At 51.2% G+C, this 17,664-nt stretch overlaps 1 protein-coding gene across 2 annotated transcripts; it reads right to left on the reverse strand.

Annotated features, from left to right (window-relative positions):
• Positions 1 to 3,307: 3,307 nt before the first annotated feature.
• Positions 3,308 to 8,404, reverse strand: FEZF2 (FEZ family zinc finger 2). 2 transcript variants are annotated; one of them, XM_056129053.1, is made up of 6 exons: positions 8,189 to 8,404; positions 7,153 to 7,286; positions 5,875 to 6,763; positions 5,384 to 5,518; positions 5,056 to 5,188; positions 3,308 to 3,988 (listed from the first exon to the last, which is right to left on the reverse strand). In XM_056129053.1, exons 3-6 carry the CDS (start codon positions 6,703 to 6,705, stop codon positions 3,729 to 3,731), a joined length of 1,359 nt encoding a protein of 452 aa, XP_055985028.1. In that variant the 5' UTR covers positions 6,706 to 6,763; positions 7,153 to 7,286; positions 8,189 to 8,404; the 3' UTR covers positions 3,308 to 3,728. The 2 variants fall into 2 exon arrangements, with proteins under 2 accessions (XP_055985028.1, XP_055985029.1); XM_056129054.1 differs by having other exon boundaries at positions 7,153 to 7,267; positions 8,189 to 8,378.
• Positions 8,405 to 17,664: the final 9,260 nt, after the last annotated feature.

Below are 17,664 nucleotides of genomic sequence, written 5' to 3' on the forward strand. Positions count from 1 at the left end.
TGAAAAGGGAGAAATAAAAATCAGAAAACAAAACCTTGCACCCATCAATTCCGATGCATGGTGAATAACTAAGAAGCAATCCTAGTTAATGTGGTTACTGAAAAGGCTTCGTCTTGGCTCCAGGACATGCCCTGGCTGTGAAAGGTGTTTAGTAATTCAAGCAGAAGTTTCCTTTTTCCTTTCGTACTACTTTTCAGGTGAAGGAATCCTTTCTTGCGGCCACCCCTGAAGGAAGCAGACATCTTAAACCTGGGAGGAGTGACTTCAAGTCGGTGGTAAGCAGAGATAAACCTATAGATACTGAAGAACTCTGTTTATCTACAATTACCACCAGATGTGAAATGACACCTTCTCAGGTGAGAGCGATTGACAGGAATGAGTGTGAAGGTTAAGTAACAATCAAGTTATGAGGAAACAACCCCCATAGAGGTTGGAATATGCAAGAGATTCTGCTCTCCCCACCCCCCCAGAGCCAGTTATCCAACCCTTTGCTCTCAGTGCCTTGGCAATGAGCAATCCCTGAGGGAGCTGCCTCCTGCCCCGCCCATCAGCTTGAGTTCCCCTGCCTTCTAGTACACAGAAACCCTTGCCCCTCTCCCAGACCCATCCCTCCAGTTTCCAGAGACCGGTGTCCTGTGTTTCTCTTGTGATGTTATTATACAAAAGATTCTTAAGAGTCCTCTTGATTTAAAAAGTTTTCTCTGCGGATGGGATATCCATCTACTTTTTTTCCCCCAATGTAACTTTTCTTCCTAATGACGAACATAATTTTCACAGCAGGCCAATTATTTAATAACCCAAGTCTAGTATAGAAGGAAAAGCACTTGTGTTGCACACGGCGACCCGGGTTCAATCCTCATTTGGTTCCCCAAGCCCTGCTTGGAGTGATCCCTGGTCTCAGAGCCAGGAATAAGCTGAGCCACCACTAGGTGTGTGTGTGTGTGTGGGTTCGGGGGGAGCAGCAAAAACCAAACAAACAACCCAACCCCCAATTCTCTAAGAGGAGGCCTTTCCACTAAAGTTTGGGGATACTTGTTCCTCGTTCCAAAGTTCTGGAACTACTTAGGAAGGGAGGCTTACCCTGACTATTGATTGTCTCATCTCAAGAAGTATATCTAAGGAGGATCCGTTCCAAAAGGCATAGAAGAAAGGCTTCAGGTTAAGCTGAGTGTCCTCAGGGCACCCAAGGTATCCCAGAAACGTGGAGTGGGCTAATAAAACCCAGAAAGAAGGAGAACAAGGAAAGGAGCGGAGTCTGCAAACCAGTCATGTCCCCAGGGGCAGCCAGATGGGCGGGACAGCAAGGTGACAGTTCTATATCTTAGCCTGGAAGGCCTCCTCATCTATCCTGGGGGTTCCTGGGGTTTTAGCATCCACCAAGTTTCATCTCTCTCGCTGGGTTCCTATCTCCCCTCAGCGCACTGCAGCCAGCTCGAACTAACATTTAAATTCCTTCTCGCTTCCTAGTCTCCCCCCTCCCCTGGCTGTGTCTTCCCAGACTTGGGGAAGGGGGCGGGGAGGGAGGAATACAAAAAAAAAAAAAAAAAAAAAACGAGGACGCTCTCCTTTCAGGAAACGGAATTCTAATGTACACGTTCCTATTTCTGAATCGGAGGTACTAAAAATACCCCGCGACAGCCTGAGGAAGCTGTCGCCGTCCTCTGTGCAAACAAAATCGACAATTCTCTTTCCCCGCGCAATGGGTCTGCTAGTTGGGTGGGGGCCAGAGATTGCAACCTTCGGCTGCGACCAGGACAGAGCTGCCCCGCCAACAGTACCCAGCGAGGTTCGAATCCCGGCCCTCGCTTGTCTGGGGGGCCCCCGAGACTTGCCATTCAGCTGATCTCTGCCACCGTTTCCATTTCTCAGTCCATCCGCAAAGTGGGAGCAATCACCCCCCGTGCGTGAGTGGTGTGTGAAACGTTTAGCGATACACTGTGTCGAGCGCTCGACTCGGAGCAGACGTTTGAAAGGAAAGGCGAGCTTTGGAGACCGCAGTGGCCCTTGCAGCTGCGCGCCTACTGTGCGCTGGCCACTGGGAAAACTCGACCTCAAGTCGCTTTCGGAACTTTCCTTCGGTTCCGTTCGCTCGGACCAGTCCCCCCCCTCTACCAGACCGCCTCCACTTGCCGAGGAAACGCGCGTGGGGTCTCTCTGCCCCCTGCCCGCCGTCGCCGCCCTCGCTCCGGGGGGAAGCGCGCTCCGGACCCCGCGGCGCGCTTCCTCCCCGCGCGCTAGGAAGCAATTTTCCAGGAGACGTGGGCTGAATTGCTGCGCCAATATTAGGAGGGTGGGGTGGCGGGAGATCGAGAAGCGGGGGGTTGGGGGGTGTATGTGTGTGTGTGGGGGGGGGGGTGGGGGGAGTTAGGAGGCGAGGGGGCTTGGGGGTGGGGTGGGGTGGGCGGCCGCGCCGCGCCAGTAATCCGAGCTCTTGATTATCCAGATTCGGATCAAACGGGGCGGCGACGGCGGCCCCCTCCTGGGAATGATTAGATGATTAATGTAATGCTGTTTGAAGAGTCTCTGTTTTCTCTCTTAATTTGGGTCATTACTTAGAAAGCAAGCGTGAGATCATTTCATCAGCGTGCTCGGCCGCGGAGAGAGCTATTCAGGAAATGGGACTCACCGCGCGCCCCTCGGGGAGCCCCGGGGGCCCAGGCGCGCCCTCCCGCGGCACCGCGCACCCGAGGGTGGGGGCCCCAGGGTGACCGCGTGGATCCCCGGGTCGCAGAGGCCGGCTGGGCAGGGGGGCTCTGGACCTCCAATTCTCCAATTCCAAAAGCTGTCCTTTCCCCCACCCCCACTCCCACCCCCACCCCCCGGCTCCCCGTTTGGGTCAGCCGGGAGGGAGACAAGCTCAGAAGCGCCAGAGCGGGCCCTCTGCCCTAGAACTGCACGCTAAGCTCGAGGAGGGACCCGACACGGCTCTGGCAGCACCCGGCCACTTTTAACCCCTCCTATTGAAAAAAAAAAATCTTACCCAAATAAGGCAACACCCAGAATCCCAAGCGCCGGAACAGTCACCAAATAGAAACTTGGCACCACGTGGAGGCAGATGTAGGCCTTTGCACCCTTGCTCCTGCTGGTGGGGGAGGGGTTCTGAACAGGCAGGCGCTATTGGAACACCGATTCTTTTCTCACCCTGATCCCTGCACCCTAGAGGAAGTCGCCTTGGAGAAGGAAAATGCTACTAGCATCTCTTTCCTTTTTTTTTTTTTTTAATCTTTTCTTTCTTTTTTTTTTTTTTTGAGGGGGTGCGGAACTGACCTCACGGCGAGGGGAGAAGGGGGAAAGAAAACGCTCACTAATGATTCCGTTTATTGAGTTATGTAGGTATATTATATTCCTTGTCGGCTTGTACAGGAGGATTTACATGGCTGTATAAAGGCGGTTGGGCGCGCCGCGCGCTTCCGGGGCGCACACGTGATAGCTGGGGGTCCAAACCGGCCTCCCCAGGAGACGCCGAGGCCCGGGAGGCAAGTCACTATGTTTCGGCGCACTGGGTTTAAATAAATTTCCCGAATATACAAAGGTGGGAGCCACGCGTTTGCTGCCAGTCATCGAGGAAACGTGTAGCTTTCCAAAAATACGCTGGTTTCGATAAATAGATTTTAGCCTCTCTGCTATAGTGGTTTTTTTTTTCCTTTCCTTTAATTTCCGAAATAAGTTTATACGTGTGATCTGTTTTAGGGTGGGAGGGGTCGGAAGGGAGGGCGAGGCAGTAGCTCTCAGCTCTGCACGGTCCGAGTCAGGTCCTTTGTGGAGGGGGCGGCGGGGCTCACGCTGTCGTGGAGTTTGCGCACGTGTTTCTTCAAGTCAAAGTTTCTGCAAAACCCTTTGCCGCAAGTGGCGCACGTGAAAGGCTTCTTGTCGTTGTGGGTGTGCATGTGGAAGGTCAAATTGTAGACCTGGTGGAAGGCCTTGTTGCAGATGGTGCATTTGTACTGCTTCTCGCCGCTGTGCGTCAGCTTGTGGTTCTTGTAGTTCCCTAAAGGAGACCAACAACAAAACAAAACAAAACAAAAAAACCCAAAAGTGTGGGGAGGGGATGAAGTGGAATGCCAGGAGGGGGGAGCGGGTCCCCGATGTGGAATGAAGGCGGGGGAGTGGAGGTGGGGGTGACAGGCGTCCCGGGGGCGTTAGCCTAGGAGCCCGCTCAGGGAAGGCAACGCTTGGCTACGCGGGCTTGACCTCTTCGAGTGAAGAAGTTGTCAAACTTGGTCGCCGTCAAGCCTAGGGGCTCAGGCGGGGGGCAGAGGAGTGCGGAGACCCGGGAGCCGCCCCGGGCCCTGCCCCGCCAGATCCGGAGGGCCTGCAGTGCGTCACTCCCGCTGTGCTCTGCCGGCCTGGAAACTTTGGCAGCCCAGAGTCTCAGCAGCAAATCCCGACTGCAGCCTCGCTCCAAGAAATTCGCACAAACCCGAGCTTCGGCCCTCCTTTTTTTTTTTTCCCCTCTAATTTCCTCCTCGGTTTAAAAGTTACTACGTTTAGTATCTCCCCCTCTCACCCCCACCACCACCACCACCACCACCACCACCTGGAGACCCGAAAGCGCCGTGGAAAATCCCAGCGGAACACCAGGGCTGAGGACAGCAGCAGACCCCGGCCCCCAGTCTTAAGTTGTTCCCAAGAGGTGCATTTTGCCTTGATATATATATATATATATATATATATATATAATATTTTAATTTGGAAAGAGAGTCCTAGCTACAAAGAGATGCCTTTGCTATAGGGCGCTACGAGTCCTCCCTTTCCCCACTTCACTTGCCCTCTGCCCTCTGCACTGACTTTCCTGGCCCCCTCCCCAGTTCGGAGTCATTCCGCCCCCCTCCCTCCCTGGGGGCAGCCAGCCCGAATGCGGGGAGATCTATGAACCCAGCCCGGAGAGCGGCTACCCAAAGCCCGGCACAACCCGATTCCAAAGAAAAGCCGAGGAGCGGAGCCCGCCGCTTGCTTCTCGCGCGCCCACTCTCCGGATCCTTTGCCTTCCCGCTAACCGTGACCCGCTGAGTCCCGAGGTGAGGTGAGGAAAGGGCCTCGCCCGGCACGCGTTACCTTTTTGGTGAAAGCCTTTACCGCAAAATTCGCAGACGAAGGGCTTGTAGCCCGCGTGGATGCGGATGTGCGTGTTGAGCGTGGAGCTGCGGTTGAAGGCTTTGCCGCACTGGTTGCATTTGTGCGGCTTTTCCTGCAGAGAGGGGCGCAGGCACGGTGAGGCCAAGGCCCTGGGGAAGGGTGCGGGGGAGAGGCCCTCCAAAGGGAAAGGGAGGGGGCGCTTGGAAAGAAGGACCTGAGTCCACTGGAGGGTTAAAGGGGCACGCCCGGCCAGCCTCTCCCCAACGCCTTGGGCGCGCGGGTCGAGCCCGATTCGCGGGTAACGTACCTGGGTGTGGATGATTTTGTGTCTGCAGAGGGTGCTGGCCTGGCGGAAGCCCTTTCCGCAGACTTTACACACGAACGGCCTGGCTCCGGTGTGGACTGGCATGTGGCGGGTGAGGTTATAGTGAGCGTTAAACACCTGGGGAAGGACACGAGGGGGACCTTGTGGTGCTGCGTTCTGCCCGCGGGAGACCAGCGCTGCCTTCCCCGTGTCCAACCAGGCCTCCCTGCCCCTTTTCGAAACCTGTGCCCCTTCCGTTTGGAAAGCGTTCCCTGCCCACTCTCCACGCCAGTCCTTGCAGCAGCCTCAGACAACCACAGCCCCACTTTACTGACTAGGAAACTGAGGCCCAGCTAGGCCCCCGGCTGGAGAGGGCAGCTCCCCAAGGCGCTGCGCAACTGGAAAGAGGGGACTGATCTGGGTGGCTGGACGGCAGTCCCCGCCGCGCCCCCTCCCTCGCTCCCTCCCGCCCGCCCCGCCGGCCCAGGCCTCACCTTGCCGCACACCTCGCAGGTGAAGTTTTTGGGCTTGCCGTCCGCCGAGCTCCCCGGCAGCTTGCCGTGACCCTTGCCGCCGCCGCCGCGCTCGGCCGTCAGGGCCGAGTTCTCCTTCAGCACCTGCTCCAGCGGCGCGGACAGGCGCTCCTTAGGGCTAAAGGGGGCCGGGTGGGCGAACTTGTCCGCGGCCAGGCCGGCCAGCTTGGCGTTCTCCAGCAGGAAGAGCTTGGGGTGCGCGGCGAGGGCGGCGGGGGCCTGCGCGTGGAGGAGGCCGGACGGGAAGAGGTGGCCGCCCAGGAGCTCCGACGGCGGGTACGCGGCCGAGTCCAGGTAGTTGAAGTAGTAGAGCGAACCGCTGGCCGGCAGCCCCACGGCCTGGTTGATGACCTGCGGCTTGATGACCCTGCCCGCGGGCAGCGCAGCCGGCGCCAGGCCCAGCTCGGCCTTGCAGCACATGCCACAGTTGGTTTTGCACAAGCCGCTGGCGCCGCACACCGGAGCCCCCCCGCCCCCGCCGCCGCCCGCCCGGAGGCTGCTTTTCCAGAGCTCGGAGTAGCTGAGCAGCGTCTTGGACGGCACCTCGTAGCCCAAGGGCTGCAGCGGGATCATGCAGGGCAGCGGCGAGCAGAGGTTGAGCGATTTCTTGCCCTGGCCACCGTCCGCCTCCAGCGCCCCCGGCCGGGGCTCGAAGGGCGCGCGGGGCTCCGACGTCGTCTTGGCCATGATGCGCTCGATGGAGAAGGCCAGGGTCTTGGAAGTGGCCGGCGACGCTCCAGCGCGTGGGCAGGCCGGGGGCACCATGGTCTCCAGGGAAGCCGAGCTGGCCATGGCGCGCCCAGCAGAGCCGTGCCGGACTGGGCCAGGGTGCTGCCCCACTCCTCTAAGTCTGCATTCCGGAAAAGGCAGGGAGGGAAACCGCGATTTAATAAGCACCTTGCCGGGTCCGGGTCACCCATTTGCATTCAAATGGACGGGGGGGGGGGCAGAATAAAGTGCACCCAAGGGTACCAAATTACCACCCATTAGCCCGTGCGCCAAGGAGCCCACCGGCCCCAGCTGAAAGGGGAGAGAAGAGAAGGCGGGGGGCGCGGGGGGGGGGCTTACAAAGAAAAGGGAGAAAGAGAAAAAGAGAGAAAGGAGCCTCGAGTTAGCCCCCACTCCCACCCCCTCCGCAAGTGGCTCCCTGGACCCCGGCCTCCGCCACTCGCGCGGGGAGCCGGGCAGGGAGCGGGGCGAAGTTGCCGCCGACGCGCCAGGCCGCCGGCCCGCGTTTACCTCTTTCCCCCACCGCCAAGGAGACGCCTTCCGAGCCATGCAGCGCGCCTCCTCTGTCACATGTTGACGGCAAACATCTTCCCCTCCGCGTGAGAGCACTGTCTTTTACATTCGGCTGACATCACACGGAGTCACTTGCAGGGGAAGGACAGGGGCGGCGGCGCGGCTCAGCCCGTGGCCCCGCGCCCGCCGGCCGCCGCCACCGCCCCTCAAACTTTAAAAGGAGGCAACTGGCGCCCGCGCTCCCCTCGGGAAAGTGCGAGCGGTGCGCGAGTCGGGAAGGAGGGAAGAGACGGGGGGAGGGGGAGGGGGAGGAATCGTGATGGTTTTGCCGGTGGAGGGGGGTGGGCGGGTGTGGGGGGGGGTGGGAAGGAGCAGGAGCCCAAACCCAGGCGGAGTTCCGTGCGTGATTCACAACTTTGGGGGCCTGCAGGTTTGGGGGGAGACGGGGAGGGCTGGAGGTACCCTGCGCGCCGCCCCCCACTTCCCTTTAGGCGTCCGTCTAGTCGCCAAAGTATCCCTTAGCCCTCTGCAGCCGAGCTGGGCATCGTGCTAATAAACTGCCACTTACCCACGGAGCCGGCGCCAGCCCCGAACACGCGCAAATGATAATTACCTCATTAGGATGTAGCGCATGGACGCGGGCGACGCGTTCGGAGGGGGGGACTTGTTAACGGGCAAATATTAAGGGATGCGACACCAAGCTGGCCGGGGCTGGCGTCAGAGGTCGGGAGAGGGCTCCCGCCGCCCAAGGGACGACCCCGAAGCGTCCCCCAGGTACGTCCGGAGGAGCCAGGCCGCGCGCCCAGATCCCCCGTGCGCCTCGGCGCCCGCCCGGTGCGCCTCCCCGTCGCTGGCCCGCTCCCCGCCGGCGGCTCGGGGAGACTGCACCGGAGTTGACTGCTTGCGATCCTAATCGATCAGAATCGCTGACTTGTGATCGGGTTTCTGAGGCCAAGCCTGGCTCGCTCTGCTGCTTTTGAGCGGCGTGCGGAGAGGATGCGGAGGGCAGCTCTCCCCGCTGATGGGTACTTACTGTTTGTATAATTGAGAAGGTCCAATCTCCACCTGTTTAAGGAGCAGATTGAAACAGCAGAACCTCCCCTGGATCCTATTAAAACGTTTTTCCTCCTAAGGCCTTTCAGTCGAACCAATTTTCCGAAGTGATTCATAGAGCTGAATTCTGCCAAGGCAGCTCTTTCACTTTTAGCCACTAAAGCACCGCGTGGAACCGGGTTTTGTGTTTTTCTAAAATAAAGAGAAGGATTATCAGAGGGGAGAGGGAGGGGGGTCTGAAGGGGGGCGGGCGGAGACTTAGTGTGGCCAGAGGTACAAGCAGAGGGAAGAAAGGCCCTTTTCTAGACAGGCCCCAAGTAAGTTCGGAGGAATTCAGCGTTTTGTGCCTGGCGCACAAAAGCAGCGCGCTCCGCGCTCCGTTTGGAGGGGCTGAATTCATCTGTTTGCAGACCATTCCACCTGCGTATCACAACAAACTGCTCAAAGACGCTCCAGCACTTTCAACAGGCCGGGTGCTCTGGGCCACAACAAAAGTGGTCCAGGCTGAGGGTTCTTATACGGTGGGAGGGGGGCAGCTACCGAGAGAGCCAGCGAGAGAATTAGGTTTAGGAAAGGGGGGGGGGTGCGTTTTTTTTTTTAACTTTCAGGCGGTTTTGTTTGCGGGACAATCATATCTTGCCAGCCGGCTTTTACAAGACCTCGAGCTTTGTAGCTGCAACCACAGTTTAAGAGGATTACAATGGGTATAATATGGGCAAACAGGGCTGAGGATTTGATAGTGAATTCCATCTCCGAGGACTCATGATCTTGTGGAACCCCCCCCCCAAAAGTGCTAGTGGACGCAAACACTTCTTTTTCACTGGGAAAAGGGGGTGGTGAGGAGCAGAGCATCTGTTTCCGGGCACTGAGCTGCAAGCATACCGTGAACGGGAAACATCAGAGAAAGGAGCAAGAAAAGGTGTAGTTTAAACTTCAGGCAAATCACTCCTTTTTCAGTCTCAGAACTTCTCTCTCTCTCACTCCCCCTCTGAAGTGAAATTTCAGACAGGATATTGACAAGGCAGGTAAAGGAAAGAAAAAGTGTCCTTGGATAACAAGAAGAAACAAAGAGATCTCTGAGGGAAAGTGACCTGGACTGCGCCAGCAGTGGGTTAGTTTTTTCACTTTGCCAAGCTAAAACTGCCCTTAAATTCAGCAGTCAGAAGTATGTTCTTCAACAACACCCCCCCCCCCCCCCCCGTCACACACCACACACACACACACACACACACGGATTTCAAAGCTAGAAAGAGGCTTTTTCATCTGGAGGACAGTATTTCCATATAGTCCAGAGAAGCAGAATTCCAGATCCAGCACACTCACCCCCCAATTCTGTGCTAATGTGGAAACAAAACACATATGAAACACATCCCGCATCCCCCCCCCCACACACACACATCAACCATGAAACAAACCCACAACTCACCCTGACACTGAAACCGTATCATTACACCCGAAGAGGCTCAAAACCCAAATTTCTATCCCGACTTTCTTGTGAATCCTGTTCAGCCACCAGCACTGCACCCCAACCCCCTTTCCAAATTGGATATTGTTGATCTCGGCAGCAGCTCCAAAGATCTGCTGGTTTGAAAGCTCCATCAGGCTGAAAGGCTTCCAAAGGCTTCCCGTGAACCTGCCTTGCCATCCCCAGCGCTTTTTGTAGCTGCATAAGCCACCTCTCTCTTCCCGGCATCACAAAGGAGTGCTACCTCCACAGAAAGAAAACATTTGGGTAAAAACAAGTTGCCCCTAATGTGCCTCTCCTTCCAAATGTTGGGTGAATACACTGGCTTTTATGAAAGTATTTAATTAGCTTCCACAAACTTCTCCTTCCCTCGCCTGCAGATTATATTGAAGTGGAGGGTTGGAAACTATTTTACACCTTGCCACTCACATGTTAATTAATCTCTATCTAACCCTAATTGCAGTTTATTCAAGCACCGCTCAACAGCTCACCCACACAATAAACACTGATCCTACTTTTATACATATTACTTCACGTTAACACATTGAGTAATTAACTCCAGTACCAACTAATAGTGCAAACAAATATTTTCTGTAAACGAGATGATTTCAGGCAGAATAATAGAGGACTCAGGAAATGTGGTTCATGGTGAAGGGGATGGTGAGGTCTTGATTCTCTGCTCCCCCACTCTCCAAATTCTTGCTCATACTCCACATCAATCCTTTCTTTCTTTCTTTCTTTCTTTCCTTCCTTCCTTCTTTCTTTCATGCTTTAAAAAAAGAAGTGTTGAGAGTTAAAATTTTATCATTTTGAAGGACTTGGTGGAGGGGGTTTGTGAGATTAGGGATGACTTTTTTTTCTACCCACACATTTTTAATGTGGGAAAAATCCAAAACAGTAAACTGAAAGGGAAATAAGAGGCTCCAGTGATAAATGGCAGCTTCAGGGATGTGGATCATGGAAAAAAAAAGTTTCCCAAACCTATTCTAAAGAAGTCCTGTGCCTTGAAATCAAGAGTGGAGACTGGCAGAGACAGACCGGAAGTTGCAGGGTCTCTCCTGCACACACTCCTTTTATAAGCTCCACCTGCAGGTGTGTTGCCTGGGGTTTCACAGTCATACCTAGGGGACCATCTCACCTGGTTCCACAAAGTCATGGCCAAAGAGAGGCCCACTAGAGCTCAGCATGGACTTGGACCCAGGGGCTGGATTCCTAGATTGCCCTGGGGAAATCTGCCTGGCGCTGATTCTTGGTGGCAGTCTGGCTAGATGGCATGGGCAGCAACCCTTGTACATCAACTCTGGGGCCTCAGGCTCCCATGCAACTCTTTCCTGGTGCCAGTGCCCATGGCTAGAACTTTCGCCTGGGTCCCTCTGGTCACCTGGAGCCTTAATGCCTCATATTCTGTGGAGAAGCAGTGCCAGGTCGCAAAGGCCGCGGGAGGCCTGTGTTCATCCCACTTTGCGGAGTTGGATGCCAGGGCCTGAACTTCTCCAGCTCCACTGAGCCTGACCTGGACCCCCACCTTGTTGGGGACAACATCCATGGGCTGTCATATCTAGACCGGTCCACTCACACACCAAGATTGGGACATCCCGACTCAACCTCAATGCCTGGGACGCAGTGCTCATACAGACTGCACAGGTTAGCACTGGTGGCTGTCTACTGATTTCCCAGGGATTCCCTTGTGCAGACATACTAAAGACATCAAATATAGTCGACTAGAGCTGCTTGAGCCTCACCCCCTTTCCTGTCCCCCACACCCACCCCAATCTCTGGTCATTGTATGGGCACTGACTCAAACGCTGGGATGATGACTTTTGTTTAAATTTCTTTTAATGCCAGCACCAATCGCTCTTCTTAGGGCAAAATACTTAGCAGGCGCCTTCCCAGGACGTATACAGCCTCGGAGGAAAATCCTGCTCTTAAGCCCAACACACACATTAGCACTGCTCCTGGGATCAAGGAGGGGAAAGTCAGCCTTTTGGATCTTGCAATTCCAGCTCTGGGGGGAACTCCTGGGTCTCCTGGGTCTAGGCAAGCAGCGTCTTTATTTTGAATTCGGTTATTCTCCTCTCACCTGATTGCCGGGTTGCGCCACCGCCGACCTCTTCTTTTGCCAGCGCCCTCGGGAGTCAGGCCGCGTGGGGGGGGAGCCGGCAAGCTCAAGGCTGCAGTTTGGGGAAACTCCCAGGCAGCGGAGAAGTCCTTTCTCCCTACACCCTACGACAACAAACAAACTTGACGGAGTCGTGAATCTCTCTTCCTCTGTCCCTTCTTTCCAACGGGACTTTTAGGATCTGATTTACAAGGTGTCAGTCCTTGCACTACTGGTAATAGATTAATTTCTAAAGAGATTTTTATTTTATTTTATTTTTTTGGCTACCTCTCCCCTCCCCCCTCCCTCCCCGCCGCCTCCTAGTTTTCCCAGGAAGCTTTTTTCTGTTTTTCTTTTTTCTTTTTCTTTCTTTTTTATTTTTTTATTATTGAGAACAGTCGAACTGGCTAGCCAGTGGCAGGCTGGTTCCAGGCGCAGGGGCCTCCGCCTCCGGTGCGCGCGGTTTGCAGGATTAGTGCGGGCGGCCGGGAGACAAAGAGCCCCAGATCCCCGGGGCAGGCGAGACCAGGCGCTTCCAGAAAACTCCCGGTTCCGGATCCCGGGCCCGAGAGCTGCAGCTCCGCACCGGCCCGGGCCTGCAGGGACTGATGGGCCACAGCCGCCTTCATCTGCCGGCGTCGCGTCCTTGGGGAGGCTGCGGCGAGCGCAGTCGGGGTGACCGCGAGCTCGTCCCGCTCCCCCCCCCCCCCCCGCGGCTGTCTGCGACCCCCATCCATCCCCACCGCCCTGCCCCGTGGCGTTCGGGACGTCGTTTGCCAATCTCGGTGCCCCCGCACACTGGTTGTCACCCCCGAGCAAGAAAGGCAGCCAGTTTGGTAGATCTGCGGGGAGAGAGGGGTGCTGGTGCGAAACTGCCAGGATGTCCAGGATCTTCCCCAACCCCTTGCCGCGATCACCTCGGAGGACTCCGACCGCGGTTTCGGAAATCGGAAATCTGGGCAGCTCGTGCGCGGTCTTAGGCCAGAGCTGAATCTCCCCAAAGATCAAATCCACAGTCTCTCCCCGTGCAAGTTTGGTGTGCTCTCCTCTGCCTTGGACGAATATGTAATCACACATATATGCATACCATACATATGCATGCACGCATATTGCGTATATATGTATGTGCATATATGTCTGTCTATCTTTCTATCTATCTGTCTTCAGTGCTATATTCAGCCCTTCACTAGAAATGCCTGTTAATTAGCAATCTGATCCAATGCTCGCACACAGCACATTTGCCAGGGGGACGCGTCATTTTGAGAGGTGCATTGGGATGAAGGAAGTAATCTTGTGGAAAAAGCATTTCCTATTGACACACAAATAGAATTCGACCCGAAGGAACAATTGTTGATAATGAATAATTGCATGTTATCTATGTATCACGTAGTATGCACATATGAAATGTGAGCACATATATAAATATTTGAAATACGTGTATAGATCTCTTTGTGTGCGGATACAATTAAAAGGTGTTTTTGGGGGATGACCAAAGCTATGCATGTAGTTCGAGTGATGTCAACTTATAACTCTGGGAAGATGGCTTAGGATCTGTTTAGGATCCTCTGTATTATTTAACTTGGCAGTTAAACTCTGGTGGTGCAGCCTTCCCAAAGGTATCAGCATCAAGTGGTGAGAGTGGGAGCTAAGCCTTTAGGGAAAAGGAGAGATTGGGAGGGCAAAAGGGTGAGGGCAGCTGATTTCATATTCACTCAAACTTCTACAAGTTTGCTGGACACTGTAGGCTGGGTTGAAAGGTCCATTGGATGAGAACCTGAAAGACAGGCATTGCTATTATGTTCGGTTGGTTCGGTTTGGTTTGATTAGATTTGACCTTGATAGGAGCTTTCCAGTTATATCTGTGAACCACAAAGTTCTTTACTGATGCTGTTTGTTCACTGGGCTCTCACAGACTCCAAGATTCATTTTCTCTTTATCTAGGTGAAGAGTTTGGTCTTCATCCTAATCCCCAGGAAATGCATAAATGCGTAATAGAGAACCCACCAAGAATCATTCTCTCTGGTTGTCTTTTTTCTCCATAACACATTCAGATCTCTTTGGGGATTAAAAAATGGAAACAATCAATAGATGATCATTTATTACTGTGCCTGTTACATGCAGAACATAGCACTAAATTAAGTACCCACTCTATTTAGTTCTCACTTCCTCTAACCTCAGTGCCCATTATATTGATGCAAACATTGATACTCTTGGATTTATACAAACTCCATATAACTGTTAAGAGTTTTCAGAGTCTGTTCTTTCGAACAACATGCTAATACCCAGAGCTAAACAACTAGCCCAAGTGTAAATCAGGACACTTTGAAAATTGTTTGGCAGTGTCAACTAAAGTAGAATATTTGCTTTGCTTTTAACCTACAATTCCACTCTTTACATATGTATCCAACCAGAAACTTGTGCCTATATTAATCAAATATCATGTAGTAGAAAGTTCACAGCAGCAGTATTTGTAATAGTTCTAAATTGGAAATTGGCTAATTCTTGAGTGGAACCATAACTAAATGATGTGAAGTTCACAAAATTTAAATATTATGCATCAGTAAGAATCACTAAAGCAGTACTCAGCCAAATAGCATCAATAAAACTCATAATTATAATATTAAAGGAAAGAGCCAACACCAAAAGATTACATATTGGGTAATTTCAATAGATAAAATTCAAAAATGCACAAAATCTTGGGGCACAAAGGAGATGCTCCTGGGGTTACTGGTTAGGTACTGTTTCTTGATCAGTGTTCTGACTTGTTAGATTTCCTTTGACTATGCATAATAAAATTTAACAGTAATAGTGATTTAAATGCTTCAATACCTTTAATAATAATTTGAATACCTTTCTTTGTACTTCTTTACCTCTGTAAAATACAATGCACTTATTTGTTAACATTTTTGCATATTAGTAACAATATATACTTCTATATATCTCTTAAATGAATAAATCAGCAGCATGAGATTGTTTGACTTGCCCTCTTTTCTAGTTCTCCAAAGAGATTCTTTTCCTCACCTGCCTCTTGAGAAATGCCCCTTTCATTTCCTCCTCTGGACCAGATGATTTATCTCTCATCTAAACTTTTTTTTGGGGGGGATCACACCAGCGATGCCCAGGGGTTAGTCCTGGTTCTGCACTCAGGAATGACTTCTGGCAGTACTTGGGGGACCATATGTAATGCCAGGGTCCAAACTTGGACGAGCCATATGCAAGGCAAACACCCTGCCTGCTGTATATCGGTCAGGACTTCATCTAGACTTTTAAAAACAAGCTGCATCCAAACTTTTAATACAATTTTTTTGGGGGAGGGGAGTACTGGGCTGATGATTCAACTTCCCAGAGTAGCTGTGATGTATTCAGGAATGCTTAATTGGGGAGCTATTTTGAAGGATCCTTCTCAGCCAAGACTTAAGCAGAAGATGGCTGTTTTGAACTTAGATCTATATGTTTTGCCTAGGCTCCAGGTGATGAATTTTGGGTTAGAAATGACCTGAAACTTTCCAGATACAATCTAGCCACTCGCTTTGGGAGCTGCAGGTTCTGGTTGAAGGCAGAAGGAAGAGAGTATAGGATGTTGGTAGGAACTGACATTAATAGAAAGCTTTGGCAGGTCCTTAGAGTCCAACTCTAAGGTCTTGGCCATTGACAAAACTGGGCGTGGTGTGGGGGTGGGACTGGTGATGATGGGGAGAGACAGGATCTTGACTTCCTGGCAAGTGACCCAGTTAGCAGAACTAGCAGTTTTGCTTTGGAAGAGGGTGGAGAAGTTTATTTTAGCAGAAAAAAGCTTTGGGATATAGAACTTAATTCAAATACTTGACATTCCCTTTGTGCAAATCCTTGGTGAATTCTATGAGTAGCACTAGTTGCAAATCTAATCTTATCACTTAAAGATAGCAAGAAACTACTACCAAAATATTTAAGATAGAAGAAGACATGAAGAGCTAGTATTCTATTTAGGACTAAAAATATAATAATTTTTTTGAAACAAGAGATTTTTTTACTGAAATTTATTTAGAAAAATGTGAGGGGAGAGAAAGAGAGAAGTATGTGTTTGAGAGAGAATGCAGGCTTCTTCAGCATGGAAATAAGCAAGTAAAGAAACATAGATATGAGCCAGTGTTTAAGGGAGAATAAAGGCTTGAAGAGCAAGCCATAATAAATTTAATATTATTTGCTATTTATTGAGGTAATATAGTTATAATAATTTTACTGTTTATGCTTTGTGTATACAAAGTTACTATGCACCCAACTTTTTTGTTTGTTTGCTTTTGGGTCATAGCTGGCAATACTCAGGGATTACTTCTGGCTCTGCATTCAGGAATTACTCCTGTCACTGCTTGGGGGACCATATGGGATGCCCTGCATTGAACCTGGGTCAGGCACTTGCAAGGCAAGTGCATTACCCAGTTTTGTATTACAGCTCCAGTCCCAAATCATCCTGTATTTGTCCTTCTTCTTCTGACATATTTTACTTAACATGACTGCATGACAGACTCTAGCTCCCATCAAGTTATAGTAGAAGGCAAGATTTCAAAACAATAAGAATTTTATTGTCTTAGGGAGAGAGGGGGGGAGGAGGGAGAGAGAGAGAGAGAGAGAGAGAGAGAGAGAGAGAGAGAGAGAGAGAGAGAGAGAGAGAATAAGATTTTAGGTGGTGTATTTCATGATTTGTTAGCGACACACCTATCTTAAGACTTTTTGTATTGGACACTATCATGATGTCATGGATACTATGTCTACCAAGAAATATAAAAATCTGTGACTTTATGCAACTTACATTCCATCCTTCAACCAACTGGCATGCTCAAATATTTTTTTGTAAATCAGGCTATGTGCCTAGAAATACATTAACGAATACAGGCATGGCTAGGATGGTCCAAGACTGAAAGAGAAATATCTCTAATAGAGGTCAGTAGGCTGAACTAATAAATACAGGCTTCTGAAGAGATTCCCTGATGGGCAGGCAAACTCTCTCATTAGCAGCTCATTAACCTGGTGCTTTTCCTGGAGACTGAATTTCTGGTGTGAGTGAGTTTAGGTCTCTCTGAAACATGGCATTTTGTAAGATACTGTAATACAATATGCAACTTCTTTCTGGGTTTTGAAGACGGGAGTATTTAAAGCAGTTTGGGTTCTGGAATCCCATCAAGTTAGAAGCCCTGTGTACACAGCAAACTAATCAAGTTCTACAAGTCCCCGTTGCTCATATTTTGATAAGAGTTGAACTTCTACTTCCTTACTGAGAGGTGAGGACTAATGAGAACTTGCACAGAAAAGAACTCTGCACTGTCAAGAGACTGACTAATGGAAAACCATCAATGAACAGTTAGCACTATTGTTATACTGATCTTCATAGCCACCATTCTTCACCTGAGAGGAAGAAGAAAAAGGGAAAAACCTAAAATTCTTATTCTTCCTTTACTTGTTTTTGTAGATTGAGGAAGGAATCCCCCTGCCTCCACCCCAAGTTAAAAAGTATCTGTGGAAACATTTTTGGGGAAAGCAGAGAAAACATTTTCTTAAGAAAAATGTTGGAATTGAACAGAATACTACTATCCAGAAATCACTGCAATCTGGACAATGCTTTGTAATATATTCTTTCTATGCATTTGCAAGGTTGACCTCATGTAATATTTACAATTTTCTAAATATCCTTCCCCCTTTTAATATCATGAATATCTCCCCATATTTAAGATGTTATGAAGAAATAATTTTAGTGTTTCTAGCACTCTACTAAATATTTTCTTTTAGGAGGTGGGCAGGTGGGGAAGGCCACGCCCAGAAGTGTTTAGCAGCTGTTCCTGACTCTGTGCTTAGGAATGACACTTGGTAGTACTCAGCTGACCACAAGTGGTACCAGGGATTCAAACCACGATTATGGTCA

This window comes from Sorex fumeus, unplaced genomic scaffold, assembly GCF_029834395.1.
Source record: "Sorex fumeus unplaced genomic scaffold, SorFum_2.1 ptg000072l, whole genome shotgun sequence".
In the NCBI taxonomy this organism is placed as follows: domain Eukaryota; kingdom Metazoa; phylum Chordata; class Mammalia; order Eulipotyphla; family Soricidae; genus Sorex; species Sorex fumeus.